This window comes from Lichenostomus cassidix, chromosome 11 (assembly GCF_008360975.1).
Source record: "Lichenostomus cassidix isolate B80296 chromosome 11, HeHo_3.0, whole genome shotgun sequence".
Taxonomy (NCBI): Eukaryota; Metazoa; Chordata; class Aves; order Passeriformes; family Meliphagidae; genus Lichenostomus; species Lichenostomus cassidix.
In genome coordinates, this window is record NC_139492.1 from 19,114,974 (window position 1) to 19,136,759 (window position 21,786).

At 49.2% G+C, this 21,786-nt stretch overlaps 1 protein-coding gene across 2 annotated transcripts in view; it reads left to right on the plus strand.

The window, feature by feature from the left end:
- The first annotated feature begins 6,124 nt into the window (after positions 1-6,124).
- The window catches only part of WTIP (WT1 interacting protein), an 83,390-nt gene continuing 67,728 nt past the window's right edge, over positions 6,125-21,786 (plus strand). Inside the window, exon 1 of one of the 2 annotated variants that reach the window (XM_085072049.1) lies at positions 6,125-8,292. In XM_085072049.1, coding sequence (XP_084928175.1) covers positions 6,837-8,292 — 1,456 coding nt within the window. In that variant the 5' untranslated portion in view covers positions 6,125-6,836. The remainder of the gene's footprint in view (positions 8,293-21,786) is intronic. The other variant, XM_085072048.1, reaches the window with a different exon arrangement.

Below are 21,786 nucleotides of genomic sequence, written 5' to 3' on the forward strand. Positions count from 1 at the left end.
CATGGAAAGGAATATTGACCATTGATGATTGACAGCAGTTAACTAGAGACTCATTAAGCTGTTCTGACAGGGTGAAGGAACTCCCAAAGCATCTGGAGAATCACCTTTATGAGGCAAGTGATAACCATTCAGGGGAATGAACTCTGGGGCCATGATGACAGACAGCTTATTTCTTAAAGAGCCATTATCTATTTCTTAAAGACCCACTGCAACTTGCAGATAACCATTTAGTGTTTGTAGTGTTTCTATGTGACATTTTAGCTGTACTTTATGAAACCATTCCATAGTTGAACCACAGAGAGAGGTGCATCCTTGCCTGGCCTCTCGACTCTGACAGCTGGGAGCAGATTGATGTGCCATTTCAAGTTCTGACCTTTACAACAAAGACCTCTTGCTAACCGTTTATTAGGCTTCAGAAGATAAAATCAGCTTGTGTTCAGTCTGTAGATTTCATTGATTTAAGCTTCAAGCCTTACTTCTACTGCCCCAAAATTTTAAATTTGGATTAGAAAACTGAATAAACACAGAACTAAGCAAAATAAATTTGGGGTTGTTTGTGTCTGTGCCTATAGGTAGAGATATTTGTTCATTCTCTTTGCAGTTGTAAGGACAAGAACCCCTCCATTTTGTGCATCTAAAACACAGAATATGCAAGAAAGTAGGAACTAGGATGAAGGTAATACAGAAAATCATACACAAGTCAATTATCTGATTTTTGCTTGCCTGGGATTATTTCTGGGCTAGTGTTTAAGCAGAATGACAACAGGGAGCTTATACCTGCAGACAAATGTATGAGAGGGAGAGGCAATGCTTTGATTTGGAGGCCTTCATTCTTTTAAGGGAGGAACAGGATGAAGTAAATGCATGTATTTGTAAATATAGCTTGATATCTGTCATATTAAAAGAAGGAAATTGGTTTTTAGATACATGTTACCTTTATCTCTCTCATCAGCAGACTCCTTCACTCACATGAGAAAAAGTTAGAAGTTTGCAGTACAATTTTCAAAAGAAAAGATACTCACGGAATTGCTCTGCCAGTCCTCTTCAGCAACACTTGAAACCACCTGCAAACATTAAGCAATTCCATCCCTGCAATACCGAGGCAGTGGCTGGAGATAAGAAGAGACAGACCCCCAGAATCTTCTGTGGTAGCACTTTGGCTTTGGAGGTGTGCAACTGACACATTTGCTGCTGGGTAAGTGCAGGGCCAGAGCTCTGTGGGACACAGGGCCCACTGGACTGCAGCATTATTGGCGATTTGGAGAGGAGCTACAAGCTGGAGAGTGCAGAGGATGCCAAACACAGAGACACAGCCATCATCAGTTACACCTATGCCACAGCTCTATCCTTGCAAATTTGTTGATTATTTTCACTTAACAAGTGATACTTCTATAGTATCATTCTATATGGAAAATACAATGCAACGTAAATGTAAGTGGTGTTCTTGACAAACCAATGTCCTCTTCCTTCTGAAATGATCCTTCTCATCACAGCTGAAGTGTGTGGTGTTGCCAGGTCAGGAGGTCAGTGCTGATAGCCTGCCTCATTTCTTCAATGGATATAAAGAGGCACATGCAGTCAGGCTGATACTTTTCACCACCAGAGCACAGGGGGCATGTGTCTGGCAGCCTGACCCTCATGCAGTGTTTCCATTCTTTATTCATTGCACTAATGCCCTCTGATTTCTGTGCTGGATGAAGGTTTGCAGTATCGTAATCAGGACATTCTTTTTATCATATCAAGAGAAACTGTAGCTCCTCCAAGTCTCTGAAATCAGAAGCTATATAACTTAAGACCTCCTTAAAAGCACTAAGTGAGTGCATTGCTAACTGAGCTGGCCAAGTAAATGATGTTTTTTTGCAAATGCAGTGGTTGCTAACTGATTGGATTGGAATATACAGTGACTGTGTCCTGTGAGTGCAAGGAATTATGGCCAGTGCCCTGTGCAGCCTCCAAAGTATGAGCCAATAAACTGCACTGGGCAGAAGTGTGATTATCTAAAATATGTAAGAGAAGTAGAAGATGAAGCTATAAAAGAAATAAGATACATATATGGTGCATTAATCATAAGTGCTTGGACAGATGTTGTCTGTCTACCCCAGCACGTTCACAAAGCGCCTGTTGTGACTGGAATTTTACAGGGTCTGTCCCAAGTTATGTTTGTGCAGCACAGTGAATAGCTGCAATTGCAGTGAATAAGAAGAATGTAAAAAATGTTAAATTGTGTTTTATTGCAGATTTAGAATGAGAAATGACCTGTAAGCCTGCAGAGTGGTGTTAGTCAGAAATATTTTACATAGTTGTGCCTAGCGAGGGCAGTCATTCAAGTACAGTGTGTGCTGTCTGCCAGAAGATGGTGCCCTAAAACACACTCTAGAATTGAAATTTTTAGACGCTGTGATCAACTGCAAATGATAATTTTATGAAAACAGGTCAGAACAGAGTGATTTGCAAACAAATCACCCAAGTCCAAATACATATTAATATGCGAACTTCATATTCCAAAATGTTTGCTTATACTTAAAAGTATTACAACACAAATTAACATACCGGATCCAAACAAGAAAAACAAAGCAATATAAACCCAATACAGCTACCACTTCAAAGAAAATCAAAGCTTCAGTCTCCCATCCCAAAATAAAAACAACTTCTTAACATAATTTTTAAATTAATTTCACAAGGTTTTTTGGGGTTTTTTGTTTGTTTGGGTTTGGGTTTTTTTCATCAGGCTTTAAACAGACCAGAGATAAAACAATAATCATTACATTCCTTACCAAGAAACAGATCAATTTTAAAACTGGAAAACAGTTACATTGTGGATGTCAAGGTATAATTTCATTGATTTCCTAATGCTGGAGACAAAGAAGGAAATTGCAAAAAAGCAGTAGCATCCAGTTCAGTAGGGAAATCTGTGGAGCAGCTTCAAATTGTTCAGTTGATGAAGAGAGACAAAGAACTCCCTCCTGCATTGCAACAGGTCTGATATAACACATGCACACACCACAACACAAGTCATGGGATTTTTGCCATTGTCTTCAATCAAGCTAAAGTTTCCACAAGGAGTTCTTACACTGACAGATTCCCTGCTTTGTCACTAATAAACTGTTTGCAGCTCAGGGAAGCAAAGCCCAGCAGAGCAGCAGGTCTCCCTGCCTGCTGGCTTGGGCGCTGCTCCCTTGTAGATGCTGGCGATTACATGGAACAGGAGTGCTCTGCCTGGGAGGCTGGGCCTGCTGATATTCACAAATCAATAACTCCACCTGGCTGCTTTGCTCCCGTTAAGTCCTAGACTATGGAGTTTATTTAACAAAAGCATCTGGCTTTCCTTAATATCTGATTTACTGAGATAACTTAATATCAGGCATAAGGATTGCCACACCAAACCATGAAATGAAGTTCAACTTTTGTAATTTTCTCACAACTCTTGTGCTCTTAGTTGCAGAAGTGTCAGTCTTTTTGCAGTATATACATTTTACTGCTGTTTGTTATAATTAAGCAAGTATATTGAAAATTAGGTGGGGAGAAAACCATATCAGGATTGTGAAGCTGTAACTACACAGTATTTTGGGTTTTCATGTATCTAACAGTGAGGAGAATAACGAGGCTACTTAGTACAGCAACAGCAGCTTTAACTCCACTCTGTTTGCACAACCTGGCACAGATGTTCCTCTGTGAGAAATGCAGCAGTGCTGTGTGTGCTGCTTACCACTGCAAACATACTTATTTCATCTGTATGGTCCACACCTAAGGCTGCACTGCAGATAAATGTGATATTCTCCATGTGTGTGACAGAGGCACAGCTCTGTGGTGAAGAGGGCCAGGAGCATTGCCCCTGCAGCAGGGCTGAGATGGGAACATGGTACCAGGATGCTCTGGCTCAGGAGTTACTTATCAAGCATAAGCTTTCAAACAGTAAAAGTAAATGATTTTTATCATTTGATCCCCACTGCTTACTGAAAAGGGCTGTTTCCTTGGGTTCCCCAGTATGTTTTTCCCATGAGTTCATGCTCAATAAAGCACATAATTTCATGACTTACGTACCAATAGATTTAGTGCAGAAACCTGCTACTTGCTACGTGCTGGGAGCAGCAGCAGCACCACAGAACTGAGTGGCCTCAAAAGGCTGAGCGAGGGCAGATTTGTGGGTCAGATGGACAGAGCTACAGAAGGACACTGTAGCTGTGAGTGTAAGCTGTACCTTCAGCTCTGTAGTTCCTGCTGTAGGTGTATCTGCCCAAAACGCTTCCTTGCATGAGCACACAGGCAGGGCTTCCCAGTACGTCCTACCCACTCAGTTAGATTCATAATAAAGCTATCTAATGTTGCAAGGTTAAAAAACAAGACAAGAAACTCTTAAAATAGAATACATTTTCTCCACATGTGCTCTGATGAACCAACCTTCCAAGGTGTCCATGAGCCTCTCCCAGCTTCTCAGGAAGATAATCTTACCAATATTGGCAGTAAGCAAAGTAGTAGCAGGAGAGAACAGCCTCGTACAGGCCCCAGGAATGATTGAAGGAGCTCTGCACCAGCACACTTGAAAGCAGCAGGTCAGGAGATGCTCACTGCCACAAACTTCATCCCAGGTGAGGCAGTTGAGGTCTCAAGTTAGAGGTGGCCTCCATGTGCTCTGTGGGAGGAACCTTTTGTTCTTGGCAGGGATGTGTCCATGTGACGTGGCTGACAGCACAGTTTGTGTCTGTGCTGACAACTTACCGGAATCCATGGCTTGAATGAGACAGGGGCTTGAGCTGCTGCTCTGATCCTGCTTGGAGCTGGGGGACATTTGCTGGGATGTGTCTGCTGCTGGTGCTGAGGGCCCTTTGTGAGCTGGGGCAGCAAGGGGCTGCACCAGGACACACAAGTGCAAGAGGGGCTTTTGACCATCACACATGTATGGGCTACAGGTGAGATGTAACTTGTTCCACTAGTACCATACATAGTACTTGTTTAGGAGATAGGCAAAAAGTGTAATGAAAGATGTGAACATAGAAAAGAGCAGTTTACTCCCAAGATTGGAGGTGTCTGCTTATATATGTCCACATGGATGTGGACTGCCTCTGCCATGTCTAACATATTTGTTCTTCAAGTCTTGCTCTGCACGTTTACATGATTTGTTGGATTTCTTTTTTTTTTTTTTTGCCTGCCACCCCTGCACACACAAGAAAACAGATTGCCAATCAATTGCCCTCCACAGCTGGGGGACATTTTTGAGTACACAGTTGCTTTTAATGTTTAATTAGGTCTGATAACAGAATAAAATGTTCTTGGCACAGCAGAGCACCTATAGCTCAAACCTGTGCCATATTTCTCTCCTCACAGGGTGCTCAGCACCCAGCAGTGTAAGGACACCCATCAGATACCTGTAGTTAGGGCTTTGTCAGCATTTCTGCCATCAACACAAATGACCATCAGGGAGCGGCAGCTCCGTTGCAACAAAAAAAAAAAAAAAAAAAAAGTAAGAAAAAAAGAAAAAAAAAAGAAATTAACTGTAGGCTACGGTTTAGTATCAGGGGTCTTGGTTCAGTAGCCGCTTTGGGAGGCTGTTTTCTGACCGCCTTTCCCGTGAGCACACAGATGTAAATGGCAAGCGGCGCCGATGCGTTCGTCACCGATCAACAGATGAAGCTCTTGCAGTTACACAGACAGTAGCTGCTTTTTTACACGCCCGTCAACTCACAGATCGCTTTAGGCCACAATATGTTTATCATATGTCTTAGCGCTGCTTTTTTTTTTTTTTTTTTTAGGACTTAATAAATAACTGGCAACAACCCTCAGCTGCCGTGCTACAAACATAAGTCCTTTCAGCGGAGCCACCTGGCCGGCGCTGGGGACTCCGCACAGGTGCGGGGCCGATGCCGACCCCCGGCCCCGCTGCGATGTTGGGGTTGGTGCGGGAGAGCCCCGGCCGGAGGTGGGGCAGAGCCGCCCCTTCCCACCGCGGGACGAGGCCGAGGGTCCCGCCGGAAAGTTCCAGCGAGGGGCGCGGATGGCGGAGCCCCCCCGGGCCGGGACCCCGAGCGCTCCTGCCCGGGCGCTCCGTGCGCGGCTCCCCGGAGCTGCCCGAGCCCCGCGCGGGGACCGCCGGCGCGGTGACAGCCCCGCCGCAGCCGCGGCACCGCCCGCCGCCGGCCCCAGCCGAGGAGGGAGCTGCCGACCCCGCCGCCGAGCAGCGCCGCGGCCGCCCTCTCCCTGACTGACTCGGGGAAAATCATTGTTTGGCTCCGGCATTAACTACATTCCAGCGGGACGCAGCGCCCAGTCTCCTTCCTCGCATTCCTGCCCCACACAAAGGAGTCCCTGCTTCGCCGCGCCCCGCGCTCCTCTCGCCGCGCCGCAAAGCCCCTCCGGGCCGGCCGCTGCCTTCGCCCCCCGCCCGGGAGTGCGGGCGGGCCGCGGCCCCTCTGCGGGGCGGCGGCCGGGGGCGGCGGGGGTAGGGACCCGCCGAGCGCAAATTCCTCCGCGCAGCGCGCCATTGACTAGACCGAGCAACTTATTTAAGGCTGGAAAGTGACACAGGGGCGCCTCGTCTGCGCCGGCCGCGCTCCGCCGGGCAGCCCGGCCGCACCGAGCCCAGCACCGCGGCGCGGGATGCCGCCCGGGTGACCGCCCCGAGCCCGGCCGCCGCCTTGCCGCCCTCCGGACGAGGAGCCGCGACACGCCGCTGCCCCGCCAGGACCGCGGGAAGGGGCTTGTTTTGGGGTTGTTTTTTGTGTTGCTGGATTTAAGGATTTTTTTGGATTTTTTTTTTTTACCCCTTTTCTTTCTCTGCTCCGGGCGCTGCGCTTTGACGGAGAGTTCGCCGCCCGCCCCGCGCCGCCGGCCTCCGGCCGAGCATGGAGAAGTACGAGGAGAACATGGCACTGAAGGCCACTAAGTTCATGGAGGACCTGTCCCTGTACGAGCCCTGTCCGGAGGGTCCGTACGGCCGGGGCGGTCGCCGGGACCTGGCGCTGCACCCCGACCTAGAGGAGACCAAGCGGGTCATCGCCGCCCACATGACGGCGGAGCAGCGGGGCCGGAAGATGAACGGCACCGCCGCGCCGCCGCCGCCGCCCGCCGAAGGCTTCCCCGCCGCCGCCCCCTGCGGCAAAGCCGCCCCGCTCCGCGCCAACGGCCGCGCCGCCGCCGAGCCGCCCCCGGGCGCGGGGCCGCCGTGCTGCGAGGAGGGGCTGTGCACCCGCTCCGAGGTGGCGCTGCCCTGCTACAGCGGCTTCGCCGACAAGGGCAAGCGCTACTCGGCCGAGGGCTACCGCTACGCCCCGGGCAGCGCCTACGAGGGCGGCTACGTGGCCAAGGGCGGCGGGCGAGCGCCCGGCGGCCCGGACGGCAAGTTCGGCGCCGCCAGCCCCCGGGCCAGCGTGGCCGCCGCGTCGCCGGGCCCCGCGGCCGAGCACGGCAAGTTCTCCAGCCCGCGCTCCAGCCTGGGCGGCGCGGCCGCGCTGCCCTACGAGAAGTTCTCCAGCCCCCGCTCCAGCCTGGTGGTGCCCGGGCAGGACAAGTACGGCAGCCCCCGCGCCAGCCTGGTGCAGTACGACGGAGCCGCCCTCAGCCCCCGCTCCAGCTACGCCAGCACGGCCAGCGACACCAGCAAACACTCCAGCCCCCGTGCCAGCCTCACCGGCTACGACGGCGGCGGCGGCAGCAAACCCAGCAGCAACCGCACCAGCGGCATCAGCATGGGCTACGACCAGCGCCACGCCAGCCCCCGCTCTAGCACCGCCAGCCAATACTCCTGCACCGCCAGCCCCCGCTCCAGCTACTCGGACTCCAGGTACGGCCCGCCGGGCAGCGCCGAGCCCGAGGGGGCGGGTGGCGCCGGGCTCGCCCTGGCCAGCCCCCGTTCCAGCCTCTGCGGCCCCGAGGGCCGCGGCTCGGCCGGCCCCGCCGTGGTCAGTCCCCGCTCCAGCATCTCCAGCCAGAGCTCGCGGAGCTCCCGCGGCTCCATGAGCGCCTACCCCGAGCTGCAGCTGCCGTCGCCCCGCTCGTCCCTGCTGGGGCCCGGCCTGCAGGAGGACGGTGCCGTGCCCGAGCTGGGGGACGTGTACCACCGCATCCTTGCCCACTCCCCGCCGCGGCACGACCAGCAGCACCCGGCCGGCGCCCCCGAGCCGCCGCCCCCGTACGCCTACAGCCCGACCAAAGGCTCCGCTCCCACTCCCAAATTCAAGCTCCCGTACCAGGTGACGCCGTGCCGGGAGAGCGGCCCCAGCCAGGCGGAGAGGCGGCTGGAGGCGCTGACGCTGGAGCTGGAGAAGGAGCTGGAGATGCACATGAAGAAGGAGTACTTCGGTGAGTGGGGCAGGGGGAGCGGGCGGCTGGAGGGCGGCGGTGTGCGGGGCCTGCCGAGCCGGGCGGCTTCGGCCGTGGAGAAGGCGGGTGTGCGATGCCCGGGGCTGCTCTGGACCAGGTGCCTGCTGGAGTCTCACATGGCCACAAACACTGTCTGGTGTCAGAGGTGCTCGCACCGTAGTTCACTCCCGGTATGTGAACTCTCTCCCTTCTCTTCCTAACGCGGTTTGCCGGGATGTTTGACGCTTCCTTTTCCACGTGCGGATGGGAGCACTTGTCTGAAGTGTGACAAGAGCTGTTTGTGCAGTCGGGGCTTACAGCGCCTTTCGTTTGTCCCCCTTCCTCACGGGCTGTTGAAGCTTCCCCGTTAACCTCCCGCATCCCAGGGGTGTTTGCGATCGTGCTCTCAGTCTAGGGTAACTTTTGTAGATGATGGGTATGGCTGGTGAATAGTCTTTAGAGCCTCGTTCAGTGAAGTCTTTGTGCTAGTTCAGAGTACCTGTGAGAGCCCAGCATTGTTCCCGCCCGGCGAGGCCTCGCAGGGTCTGCTCAGCACACTGGGACATCCCTGGGACCTAGAGGGGAGTTTGGAGGAGAGGCGAGTCCTCGGTCCTTGCTGAGGCTAATCGGCATGTTGGTTGTCTCCTGAATTTTTGTTTCTTCTATACGGAAAAAAAATCACTTCTTGAAATGAGAATAGAGTGCACGTGGTTTGTAGCCACACTAGTTAGGATTAAGCTCCCCTGTCTTTCTTACTTTGTACTGGATGGCAGAGGCTAAAAAACCCCTGTGAAAAGCTGTTTGTAAAGCGTTCAGATACTGCCCTGGCTCTCCTGCACTGGGCACTGCAGACGAGCCGGCAGCTGCGGCCCCGGGCAGCCCTCGGGAGCAGCTCGTCCATTCCCTGCTTGAACGAGGAGCGAGGGCTCCCGGGCGGGGATGCCGGAGCTCCCGCAGGGCAGGGAGGAAGAGGCCTGGGAAAGTGAGGGGCTGTGGATGAGGCAGCCCCATCAGAGGCCTTTGAGGGAAGGGTTATCTCCGTGCTTTGTGTGCTGCCGCGCGGGCGTGGGCAGAGGCTGCCTGGCCGTGTGCGTTCCTGGGGATGGAGACGTGAGTGTTACCTTGCTCGCTGATTTAATCGCGGGGCTCAGTCTGCGTTGGGCACAGCATCGGTGTGCTCTGCAAGGAAGGAAGGAAGGAGTGAGTTGCAAGGCTCCCTTCATTTGTCTGGGAGAGAGACCTGGGCCGATCAGGGGAGGTAGCTAAGCTAGCAGCACCCTCTCTCCCGGGAAAACCTTTCTGTAAAGTGCAGTGGCAGAGTTTCTCCAAGCTTTTGTGCCCAGACAGAGGAAGCTGAATGCAGTGCATACTGCCTTCCTTCATCCGTCCAGGGCTGATGAGAAAGCTGATGATCACCCGCTGCATCCTTTGCAGTGTTGACACCTGGCACGATGCTCCTCAGCAGCTGAGGGGATCCTGCTGAGGACAGTCATGGTTCCTTTGTGAGTATGTGCAGAAGCTGGATGGGGCTTGTAACACAAGATTTCCATGGAGTGCAGTGAGAGACTGAGAAACCTGGCTGCTTTGAAAGTTGATTTCTGTGAGTTGTTGAGGTTTTAGTAAATTGTGGTGAGCTTGATCCCACACTTTTGGTTCAGATGATCCGTGTAGGTGAATGCTGAGCTTTGGCTAAGCTAGTGCATGAGAGGCTGGCAGGGCTGACCACAGGGTCAGGGTCAAGGAGAGTGAGAACAGAATGGGGAGAAGTCTGCTATTTTTAGTTTGATTTACCTGAGAGGGTCTTAAACAAGTTAATAAAAGGAAGCAAGGGAAACGCATTGATTTGCATTGCAGTTTGTATGTGCTACAGCTGTGAAGTCTGCTTAGCACTGGTGTCTGGCACACTCCAGAGGCAGTTCTGGGTGGGTGTTCTGGGATGCCTGTGGAGAGCAAAGTGTTAAGCCAATAGTTCAGCTAGGCAGAGGAAACAGAGGAGATGGTTTACTGCTCCTTAATTAGATGAGCTCAATTGTCTAGTGAGTAAATGCTGATACGAGGACACCAGGTATTTACTGTGCTCCATGTCCTGTCATCATGTCGTTGTTGTTTGGCCCCCACACCCCTGTAAAATTAAAAATTGAGCAGTGTGCTATTTTAAAACTGAGGTCAAGGGACTAATCAGCCCTGTTTAGTGGAGGAGCAGCTCTACCCTGCCTTCATCCTGGTTGTGGGTCAATTCTTGTGAGTATTCCCCTATGGGTGCTTGTGCTGGCAAGTCCCTGCTGCTTTCCCACACCTCCCTGCTCTACTTCAGGAGGGACCTGTAGTCTGGGACAGATAAATACAGGATGGAGGAGAGAAGTGCAGGGTCTGAGCTCTGGAGAGGCTCTGGGGGAGCCCAGCCAAGCAGGGTGCAAGCCCTCAGGTCTGGTGGGCTCTCAGCTGTCTGCCCGTGCTGGTCTGAGCAGCCCTGAGTGCTGCTGTGCTGGGAGCTTTGCTTTACTGCTGCACCTTCTCCAGCCTCCTCTTTCTTCTCCCAGGCTTCAGAGCATCTGTAGAGTGATGGAAGATGCCCTCCTACACTTGGTTTAATCTGAGTAAAGATAGCAGTGCTGCCAAAGGAAGGCTCTGCTTCTGCCCAATTGCATGGTGAGGGGCAGCACCCTTCCACTTCCAAGTGCTCCACCAACACCTTGCAGCCACCTGCTCTCACTGATTTGACAGAAAACAAAGCCTGCAGAGGAGGTGGGAGAAGAGGGAGAGTTGTTTGGGGCTGGATTGGTGAGCTGCTCCATTTAGTCCTTGTTGAAGAGATGGCTGGAGCAGACCCAAGGCAGAGGTTGCAGACAGAGGGCTCCAGGAGGCTGAGACCCTTCCTTTGGCAGCAGCCTGCATTTGGACAGGATAAAGCTGTGAGATTTTGTTCCCTTGTAGCTGCTTCCTGTGCATTCCCTGCCCAACCTCTTTCTCCTCAACCCTCTGAGACCTTCTGTCTGTCCCCAGTCGAGGTACTGACAGTTTAGTAAATGCACTTGGTTTAGTGGCAGATGCTGAGAAGAGAGGTAATAAAAATGTACATTCACTCACATGACTGTTTTGAGCTGAACATTGATATAAGGTGAGGTCAAAGTTGTTTCAGGAGTGTTTTTTAAATTCAATGTTCAACCTGAGGGGTCAACAGGACATTTGTGGGTATTGGAAAGTCATAAGCTCAGGCACTGTCTTAAATTCCATTTTCTTTGCAGAATACTTCAGTCTGATGTCGAACTGTTAAAAAAAATAGTGTAAGGTGAAAGCTGGATTTTGGCACACCCATCCAAGTCATGCATTGTTGTGGGACTGCCTGTATAAACCTATGGCTTGTCATCTGCCAGGCAGGGAAACGTCTGTGTTGAGCAGTTGCACGGATTTGGCTGTTACGTTGAAGCAGATTTCTCTGCTGGCGTTGTCAGCAGTGGCAGGAGGGTGGCTGGAGGCAGCAGTCATACACTGCTGGCAGCCCCTGCTGTGCTGCAGCCATCGCCCATCAAGGGTTCTGCTCATCTTGGCCAGGGTGGTGGGATCAGCACAAGAAGTGACTTAATTGTCTCATTGTCCTCAAGTAAAGATGTGAGAGGCATCTGAGCCTGGGGAGGTGGGGAGTGTAGATTCCTGCCAGTGCAAAGTCTGGAGAGACAAGCACTTTAGCAATTCTGCTGCTGTCCTTCAGCTCCCCTAGTGCAGTGAGTGCCCTTTGTGAAAGTGCTTTTCCCCATCTCTGCACATCCAGAGCCTTCCCCACCCCTTGCTGCCACCTCACCCCAGCTCTCACGCAGCTGAGGTGCAGAACATAGCAAGTTCATACCATGTGTGGTGCTCCTCAGTGAGAACAAGTGATCCTGTCACAGAGCTGTCACCTGCCCTGTCTTCCACAGGCATCTTTGTCTTCACCCTGCAGAAAAAGGCCTCTTTGTTGGGACCTGAGTGAGGTTTACCAAGGGAAGCTGGGATGCCTCAAAATGAGGCACAAAGTCCGGATTCTCTTAATAACTGCAGTTCTGTGTCTGGCACAGCCTGTGCCTACCCTGGTGAGCAGCCTTGACTTTTGAGAGCTCCTGTCTTTCCAGAAAGCCACCCAGTAGTACCAGCATGTGTTTTTTGGGGCACCACTAAGAAGTACTGCTGATAATGTGGTGTTTAAAAGCCTCTGGCCTGGTAGGTGAGGGAAGGGAAGATCAGGTGAAGGGAAGTAGATCTCTAGACCCATCCAGGCCCTCTCCACTCTTTGTGTGTAGTCATCCATGCAAATCTGGATTTGAGCCCTACAATACACTCATGAATTCAGAATTGTATGTTTGTGCTTGTTCTGTGTGTGCAGGTTGATGTGATGGATGGGTGTTTATGCAAATGAGGTCAAAATTCAGACTGGTAACAGTGGTGAGGCTCTAGAAGCTCTATTGCTTAGAGATGAAATTTAGATGAGCTTGCAGCTGGTGACCAGAACAAGAGATTTACTATGGTGTTGTTTTCGGTCTTAGGAGTTTCTGAAGGTTTCTTTGTGAAATATTGGATCTTTCCAGTTTCCATCAAAATAGACATAATGATTAATACCTTGTATTGTTTGGTGGGATAAGCAAAGATTGTCTTGTGATTACTTTATATTTCTCTGTATCTGGGCCTAGAAATTAATTCAGTGTTGGTAAGCAGCTGAGATAATTCAGCTTTTTCAGCTGAGGCTGTCCTGTGGAAAACTTGCCTTCAATAGGCAAATATCTAAATAGAAATAAACTTACATGGTGTGGTTTCCTGAAGTGTTCAAACAGGCTGTGTACCTCAGAGTTCTGGGTTTTGCTAATTTCCCGATTACAGCTGGAAAATATGTTGCTGAAACTGGTTTGAGTGTGGTCAGGCTTCTCTAGCCAAAAGGCAAGAAAGTCCTGAAAAAATGGTCAGGAATGGAGGTGTGTGTTCATGGGGAAGGTGCAGGAGGAGCTGCAGTGGGAGATGCTGGGGGACGTGTGAAGTAGCAGCATCCTTGTGGCTCACAGCTACCAGGAACATGTGCTTGAGTGAGGCAAGAAAATCATGGTAAATAGTGATGAAGACTGTAGCTGGAGCATCATCCAAATGGAGGAAGGAGTAGGAAGGAAGGGGGAAAGTAGAAGGAATTTATGTGAAAAAAAGGACATAACACAGATCTGCAGAGCTGGAAAAAATGTGCCAAGGATGCAATGTACCAAGGGGAGGGAGGGTTTGCAGGGGCTGAGGGGAGCCTGTGTTGCAGTTTGGTTTGGAGTGCGGATGCTGTGAGAAACACTGAACAATTCATTGCTTCTCCTCAGCTTTTAGGGCTGTCACAAGCTCCAGGCCAGGGCTGTGTTGCTTTCCTCAAGTATAAAGCCCTCTGATTCCCAGAAGTAACATCACACTTTTAAACTAACCCTTCACCCCCAAACAAAAAAAACCCAACCCGGTCAGCTCTGCTTGCTTAGGTTGGTCAGGGAGACATCCTAAGCAAGACTGAAAGTAAAAAATGGTTCTCTAGCAGAGCTGAACTTGCATTGGCAGTTGTTTCACTTGCCTCTGTGCTGGATCTTCCACAAAGATTTTTGGGTGTGATTGTCCCATTTGAGGTCTAGTCACTCACTGGATATTCGTACACAGTGGCGTGTGAATTGGGAGTAAATCCCAATTTAATGTCTTTAATGGGCTCTGTGGCCACTATAGTTTGCAGAGTAGAAATGTGAGCCTGCTGTGAAGGAACAGGTAACTGTCAAAGTAGCTGTTGTTACAATGTGATTGAAGTTGATTCTTTGTCAGTGGAAAACATCCCTAAAATGTGGAAACATACAAGTTTGTGTTAGCACTGATGGCTTCATGGCAGCAGGTCTAGGCTGAAATCCTTACTATCCACAGTTAATAAATTAGGATGTAAGTGTCTAGGCCATGTGGATTTTGGGTGCTTGGAAAACACTCTCAAAGGAAGAGAATTTGCATAATACCAAAGTGATTATTTTTTAAAAATGCTAAAATAATTAAAAAAAACCCCAAAACTTGGTAAAGTAACTTTCAGGTGTATAATAGGGTTGTTCAGCAATGGAAAGAAAATCAACTAATGGTGATAAGCTAAATAGTTTTACTAAAATTCAGGATATTAATGCAGACATTCCATAAACTCTGGGCTTGGCCTTCTACCTACATCATATGTCTCAAATATCTCAGGACAGCACTTCACAGCATGTTGGCAGAGTCTGGTTGGTTGTGTCCAAAATAATTTCATATTCTGTGGCTGGAGAAACTGAGTGTCTTAGACTATGATGTGGTGGTTGATTTTTGGCCATCCTGGACAAAGTGTGGCAGGGATGACAATGTGTAATATAAAGCAAACCAAAGCAGCTGGAAGGATGAGAGGAAGGAATGTGCACAATGTCTGTAAGTTTTATTACAAGCTTAGAAAGGCTTGCTTTGGAGGGCTGTGTTCAGCTGCCTGAAAGATTCAAGTCCTGACAGGACATCTGTACCTGGGGCTGTGATGTGGCATTGCTTGGAGCTGCTCCAGGGGTGTGACAGCTCCTGAGGCTGGCAGCAGGATTCCTGCTGGCTTATTAGCCTTCAGCTCTGAACAAAATTAGCAAATGTGCTAAGGATCAACCAAGAAATGTGGTGTTCAGCTGGATTTTTATGCGATTTTTCACTGTGCCTATGTGGGCGCTGTCTCTTGAAGTGGATTTTCCCCCTTTTTTTCTACATTGGAGCAATGGTTCCATTCTAGGGTATGTGTTATCTCTCCCCGTTTAACCTCACTGTGTTGTTTTAGCTCTCTATCAGCATAGCCTTGCTTGTTACTGTGCTGAGACAGAGCACAAAAAAGAGGCCAAGCAAGTCATGTATCTCTTCCAGCTGGAGTATTTCACATTGTCTGAAACTTCATTCCTTGTTTTTTGGAGCACTTTTTACTAAATCTCTAGTGTCACATTTATGTGTTCCATCAAACTTTTAAGAAAAGGCCTATGACTCATTAAGGTTTTTTTACCCCAGCACCCCAGAGCACAAACACTCATTTAAGGCTCAGCTGAGAACTACCGTGCATACAAAACATGGAAGGGCTTACTCAGGGGGACTCAGCTGGGGGTGAGGATTTATTGCTAGTGACACCTATTTCCAAATCTGAGATGCTGGAAAAGTTCCTATTGGCAGGTTTTGCGTGCAGACCTGCAGGCAGTTGGGTTTGGGGCTCTGTTGGTGTTGCTGGGGCTGGGGTGGTGCACAAGGGCTGCTTGTCTGTCTGATCTCCCTGCTGCCCAGGGAAGGAGCACCAGCGGCAGCTCTGCTTAAACAGCCGTGTTGGGCTGCTGGGGTTGGTGCTGCCCAGCAGGGCTGAGCTGCCATGGGGTCCCTGATGGTACCACATGTGCAGATGGGCTCAGCGACCCCCTGATGAGCTTTTAGGGGCTGAGCTTTCCAGCAGAGAATTGAGTTCATCAGGTGCCAGGGATGAGAAACCAAATGACTTTGAAAGAGCCATGTGATTGGATTAGAATAACAACACAAATACTTAAACATCTCACCCAAATCCAGCCTTAATTGTAAAGTCTTTAATTGCAGGCAGCAGCAGTGAAAAGCATTTGGCATCCTATGAGGATTAATGTGTGTATTTGGGAATGTTGGGAGAAGTGCAGGGAAGACAGTGTGCAAGTGTAAAAAATGTTTATATCAGAGGTTGTCATGAAATACAGAGTGGATCAAATGGATAACCAGGAGGCATTTAATAGGTTACAAAAGGTCATGTCTCATATAGAATATTGCTCTTTTAAGAATTTGTCTCAACAAGGCATGTTTGAGTTCAGAGTGTGTTTATGGTTTTTGTGAAAAGTAGATGGCTATTGTAGAAGAACTGCTAGGGACTTTCAAATGTTTCTCTAAACATCTAAACTTTTATTTAGTTGGTGAACTGTTTCACTTCTGACACCTCAGAACTCCTGTAAAGTGAAAACAAGATGTTTTCTTCCTTTATTGTGGCCATTTGAAAAAATTAGAAAATTTCAAAGTTAAAATAAAGAGAAAGAAAAAAACCATTCCTAAATGCAGTTTGACAGCTGTGCTTTTTTAGATGCTTCATCTGACTTGGATCATGTTTCCTGTGGTCTGTGGAGAGCCTGAAGCCTCTCCCAGGCATGGGAAATACCCTTTTGTTCTGTTGGTCATGACACAAACTGTTCCCTGTGCTGCAGCTTGTCCCCAGGCGTGCAGAGTGCAGGGAACTGGAACTCCAGGGGTGAAGCTCCTGGGCTGGGAGTTGGGTGGTCCTGCTGCACTTTCTCGGTCTCCCTCTGTGCTGGCACTGCCACCCAGGGGGTTTGGGACCATCAGGTAAGGCCAGTGCTGGGTGTGGTCCGTGGTTGGGTCAGGTGCTGTTGAAACACAGTTTGTGGATGTCCCAAATTTAAATGCCAGTAATTTGAGGCGCCTTTTTTGTGCCTGTCTCTGGCAAGTGCAAAACTGCAGCACATGTGCTTGTTGATTGGAAACCTTTGGTAGGAAGGGATTTCTAATCAGGTGGGAGAAGTATGATAGTTAATGTAATAAATCAAACATGGACCTGGCTGAATTGAGGCAACCAAGGGCTCTGCCACTGTGTCTTGGTTCTTTTTTCCTGGCCTTGTGGATATTATATTGCCTTCAGTAGTGATAGAGTTAGAGCAGGATCTTGATTTTTCTGTCTTTTGCTGGTGTGAAATTCCTACTAAATCCATTTATTTGGGTCAAATGATTGGAAGGAAAATAATCAGTGATGGAGCAAGAGGATAGTGAATAAACTTTGTCACTTATCTGTGGTTTCCCCTGCTCACAAGAGGGTTTTAACCTGGCCATGTACTGCTCTCTGCTGCCCTGCCTGTTCTTGTCACTGATGTGAAATGCAGCAGGATCAGACCCGTTCTCATGAATGGTCTCACCTGTCACACTTCTTCCCTTCTATCCATGACCATGTTGGTTCTAAGGGAATGTTGATTTTTGTTTTTGTTTAAAGAAAAATGTGAGAAACAGCAAAAGATACTGGAGTGCAACATCAGCTAAGACAAACCAGCTGTGTAGCAGGCAATGGAAAGAGCTGTAATTGGTAAAATCTTGATTCTCCATGTTTCAGTGTTGTGGCAGTTGCACTTAACCTTGAGCATCCTAGGTGTAGGTGGGGGAAACAGGCAATTCCTCAGGGAACAAGGCAGAAGGTTTGATGAATGGTAATAACTGCTGCAGCTCTATTTTTTTTTTTTTTTTCTTTTTAATTTTTTTTATTTTGCCAGGCAGTTATGTGAAAATTCTCCGCAGTTGGTGGGTTGCCCATTTTTAATCAAAGCCATGTTTCCCAGATCTAAATACTCAATAGAAAACAGACTTGCACACCAATCAAGTGTGTTAGAGTCCAGATTTTGAGCTGGTTTCAGAAATAAGCATGTAATTTTTTGAAGTGTAGGTCAGTAGCTGGTTGTCTTGGAAAGTCTCTTGGCTTGTTGTACCTCTTCCTGTTAAGAGCAGGGCTGGGCCTCTGGAGTGCAGCCCTGCAAAGCTGCAGTGATGCAGAGCAAGTGAGGCACTTGCTCTGTTGGAAACCCCCTGTGACCTGGGTACAGACCTCGGTGGCTCAGCTCGGGGGAAAAAACCCTCAAGACATCTCAAAATAAAATTCATGCAAGGTATTTACTAATGCATTTTTATTGAGAAGATGGAACACATCTGATAAATCCAGTGCTGCCTCATGAATGACAGTCCTGTTTAGGTCATGGGGGCATGATTGACTTATTTCTGACAGGTGGGACTCATCTCTGTTTTTATTATGCCACAGAGATCAGGGAATAAGTAAATTCACATCAATGTTTTTCCCTTGCTGTGTTTCTCTGCCTGGCTTGTCCAGCAGCCCCTGCACCTCCCAGGCCATGCCCACCATGGAATGGTCAGGTGTGTGACTGCTTTGTGCTGGGGCTGTAAAAGCCATGTGCTGTTTCCCTGGGAATGTGGTATCTTGACAGGTAGACAGCAATTTCCTGCAAATTGTGATGTGAGTAACCAAGAGAAGGTGGAGTCAATGGTGTGGGACAGGGCTGTGATGCTCCATGTCCTGCTGACCTCTTTCAGCTTGTACAAAGTTGATTCTGGGCGCAGAGTTCCCAGGCTGCTCTGCTTGTTCACTGGACAGGGGTGGAAGATGAGTGTGATGGGATAGAGGTTGTGTCCAGAGGTTGCATTCTCTGCTTGTCTTCTGCTTGTTGTCTTCTGCCCACGAGTCTTTAAAGGTATCAAGAGTTAAGCCTGGAGAGGATGTGCAGCACAGTTACAGAGGTGATGCACATAACCTGCAGGTGGTTCTAGAGATCACCCTGGTGCTCTGTGTGCTGAATGAGGTGCTGGAGCTCTGAGCACTCTTGCCATTTCCTTCCTTTGGTTGCTCTTTTTTTTTTTTTCCCAGCATAATAACAAGTCTAGGTTATTGATAATTAATGAGGTTTTTATGCAATTTAGGCAGTCATCAGCTGCTGGTCTCAGATGCTGCTTTACAAACGATTAGAAAAAAGCTTGTTTTGCTTTGCCTGGAAAGAGAATCTCTCAGTCTTTCTGTGTGCTGGTTTTGAGGGAGACATTCCTGTGTGAGGATGGTGAGAGTGACAGTGCTGGGAGGTGTTGCCTGGTCGTGGAGAGTGGCACAGGACTTCCTGACAGCTACACCAGCAATGCCAGCAATTGGTCACTGCGTAGTTCAGAGAGAGGAAAGAACTCAAATCCAGAGCAGGTTTGGGCTTGGGGCTTTGGGTGCAGCATGGACAAGGTTTGTCCCTGGCAGGAGTTTCTGGCAGAGTGGAGATGTGGCACTTCACTCATGTGGCAAATCCCACATTACCTGAGAGCTATGGGGCAATTCCGCATGGGTTGGAATGACTCTGGAGTGCCAGACCACGCTTTCTAAAAAAGCAAACCCAAAAAACATTCCTGACCTGTTAAGAAAATGTGAAAAGAGAAGGGATAGTTTGGGTGAGGCTGAAACAGCCCGCATGCTGTGTAAGAGCAAACTGATGTTAACTCTTTTGGGAAAAGGCTTTCTCAGCCCCTCTTTCACACCTGGGAGGAGTTCAGGCCAGTGAAGAACCAGCCCAGAGAGAGGTGATCCCCAGAGGCTGCCCCAAAGAAAACACTTTGAAGTTGTGCCAACTGCAGACTTGCAAATCAGCTTCCTGGTGTGCTAAGTGTGTGAAGCTCTGCTTTTCCCTGCTTCCCACCTCCAGGGACTTTGCCTGGCTTCCCCATGGGGGTAGCAGGAGGGATGACAGGCAGGAGCAGGGAGCAGCTCAAACCCGTGTGGCTGCAGTGGGCTCTGGCTGGACACCCCATCTCACTTTATCTGTCTGATTTACTTCTGTAGCTCATGAAGGGGCAATAAACAGAACCCACAAAACAAAACACCCATGCTCCTGGGCTGAGGGGCAAATCCTGGACTCCTTTGTGGTAGAATTTCCTTTGAAAGTACTTGGGGTTTTGCTTGGGAGAATTGGGAAACCCAGTGTTAGATTAGTGTAAGGTCAGAGAAATATTGCATTTCAAGGTCGGGGGGAAGGACTTAGTTTCATTTTTCTGACAAAGTACCCCTTGAATAATGAGCATTGGCTTAGAGCTCTTCTGTTCCCAGCGGGGTCAGTGCCTGCATGGGGAGTTTCTAGCCCTGCTCCAGGTGTCGCTTCCTCCAGTGCTCAGCTTGCACTTGTGGGTGAGGGTGATGTGCACTGGCTGATCCCAATGGTCAGAGTTCTCTCTTCTGCTCTTTTGGGTGGGGTTGTCCCTGCTTTGACTCCTGCTCCCTCTCAACACCCAAGTGCAAGGTCTGTGTGGGCTTGTTGAGAGACCATGGCTTCTTCAAGGACTTGGCTGCTCTGGTCCTCAAGGTTGCTGTGAATTTTGCTGTGAGATTTAAATGCAGAGTGGAAGAGATATGCAGTGAGGGGGAGCAGAGGGCAAGTCACTCTGGGAGTGCCCACAGCAACTGGGTGTCTCACCAGCATGTGCTTTTGGGGAGTTTCTAACTCAATGTTTCCATACAGTATGGAAAAAACGAGAGAGAACTTTGATTAAACAAAAAAAGGAAGAAGAGGGAGGCTGCTAAGAGTTCTGGCAGATGTGTGGTGATATTTGCTTTGGTTTTGAGAAATACATTATTTCACCTTTATTATGAAGCTTATGCCTGTATATTTGCATCCCTGTAAATTTCTGGGCTTTTGCCATTTCAAGTCAATATTTGTTGGTCCTGCCAGCACCAGGGCTGAGCTGAAGGTGGTATAAATGCCCTTTGTTTTTAATTTGAGCCATTTTCATTTTGACCAGGCAACCAAATTACAGGGGCACTGTGGGGGAATGCTAGGTCATTACTTCAATTTTGCTTGTACGTGTTGTAAATTTGATTGGGAGTGCAACCTAAATGCAGTGAGGTGAATGAGAGTGTGCCCTTCTTGAGGGACAAGAGCTGCACACCCAGGTGACAATGGTGTGTAAAAAATCTCCCTAAAGAGTGGACATTAATTCCTATTTTGAAGGAAGATCTGGGATCTGGGTGTGCTGCTGGTGCAGCAGCATGCATCATTTCCTGTTAGAGCACTACTGTTCCAAAAAAAATATTCAACAACCAGAAAAAGTGTCCAATATGCCTGCAAATTGTTGTTTGAATTTTTTTGACCATGCAACTTGCAGTTTCTCACCAAGCAGTTGACTTAGACAATCAAGTAAGCATTGTCTCGGTGTCCAAATTGGAGTAAGACTGACTCAAGGTCAGGTGTGACCATTGGGGAGCAAACAGTTGCATGTCTATGCTCATCCTGCAGCCCAGGGCACAGACTTGGAAGCACAAGGGGGAGGGAAGTGAGATAAGCTTGTTCTGTGCAGGCTGGAGTGCAGAGATCAGAACAGAGGGCAGGCCACATGTTTAGTCCTAAATAGGCATAAAATAGATCAGGTCATGAAGAAATGGTGGCAAGTGTTGTGCAGGGGAAGAAGAGGTTGGAGCCTGGGGGGCACCCAGTATTTCAGGTCTGAGCTGAAGGTCTTTCTGCTGTCAGCAGATGCTGAGCCATTGCTCTCCCCAGAAGGTGAAGGACTGAGGTGCTGGCTGGGATTTCAGCCTGGCCCTGCAGAGGACACGGCTGTGTCAGGGCAGGAGCAGGGTGCTCAGCTGGCTCCTTAGCACACACCCTTGTGCTGTGGCTGCTGGCTCAGGGAAGGACAGGGGATGGGATACATGTTCCTCCTTGCACAGCCATTCCTGTCAGCCTGAGTCACTGACTGTACTGCAGGATAAAAGCTGTGGCTCCACCAGCTGAAAACCAATGGGGAACAACCATTTTTAGTGTTCTCTTAGGGGTTTTTTTGGTGGTTTGGTTTTTGGTTTTTTTTTTTTTTTTGCTTTGCTTGAAGAAACATCTCTCTCGCTGTGGTGGAAGACAACCAGAGAGGATGTTTTGTGACTGGCACTAGAGTGAATCA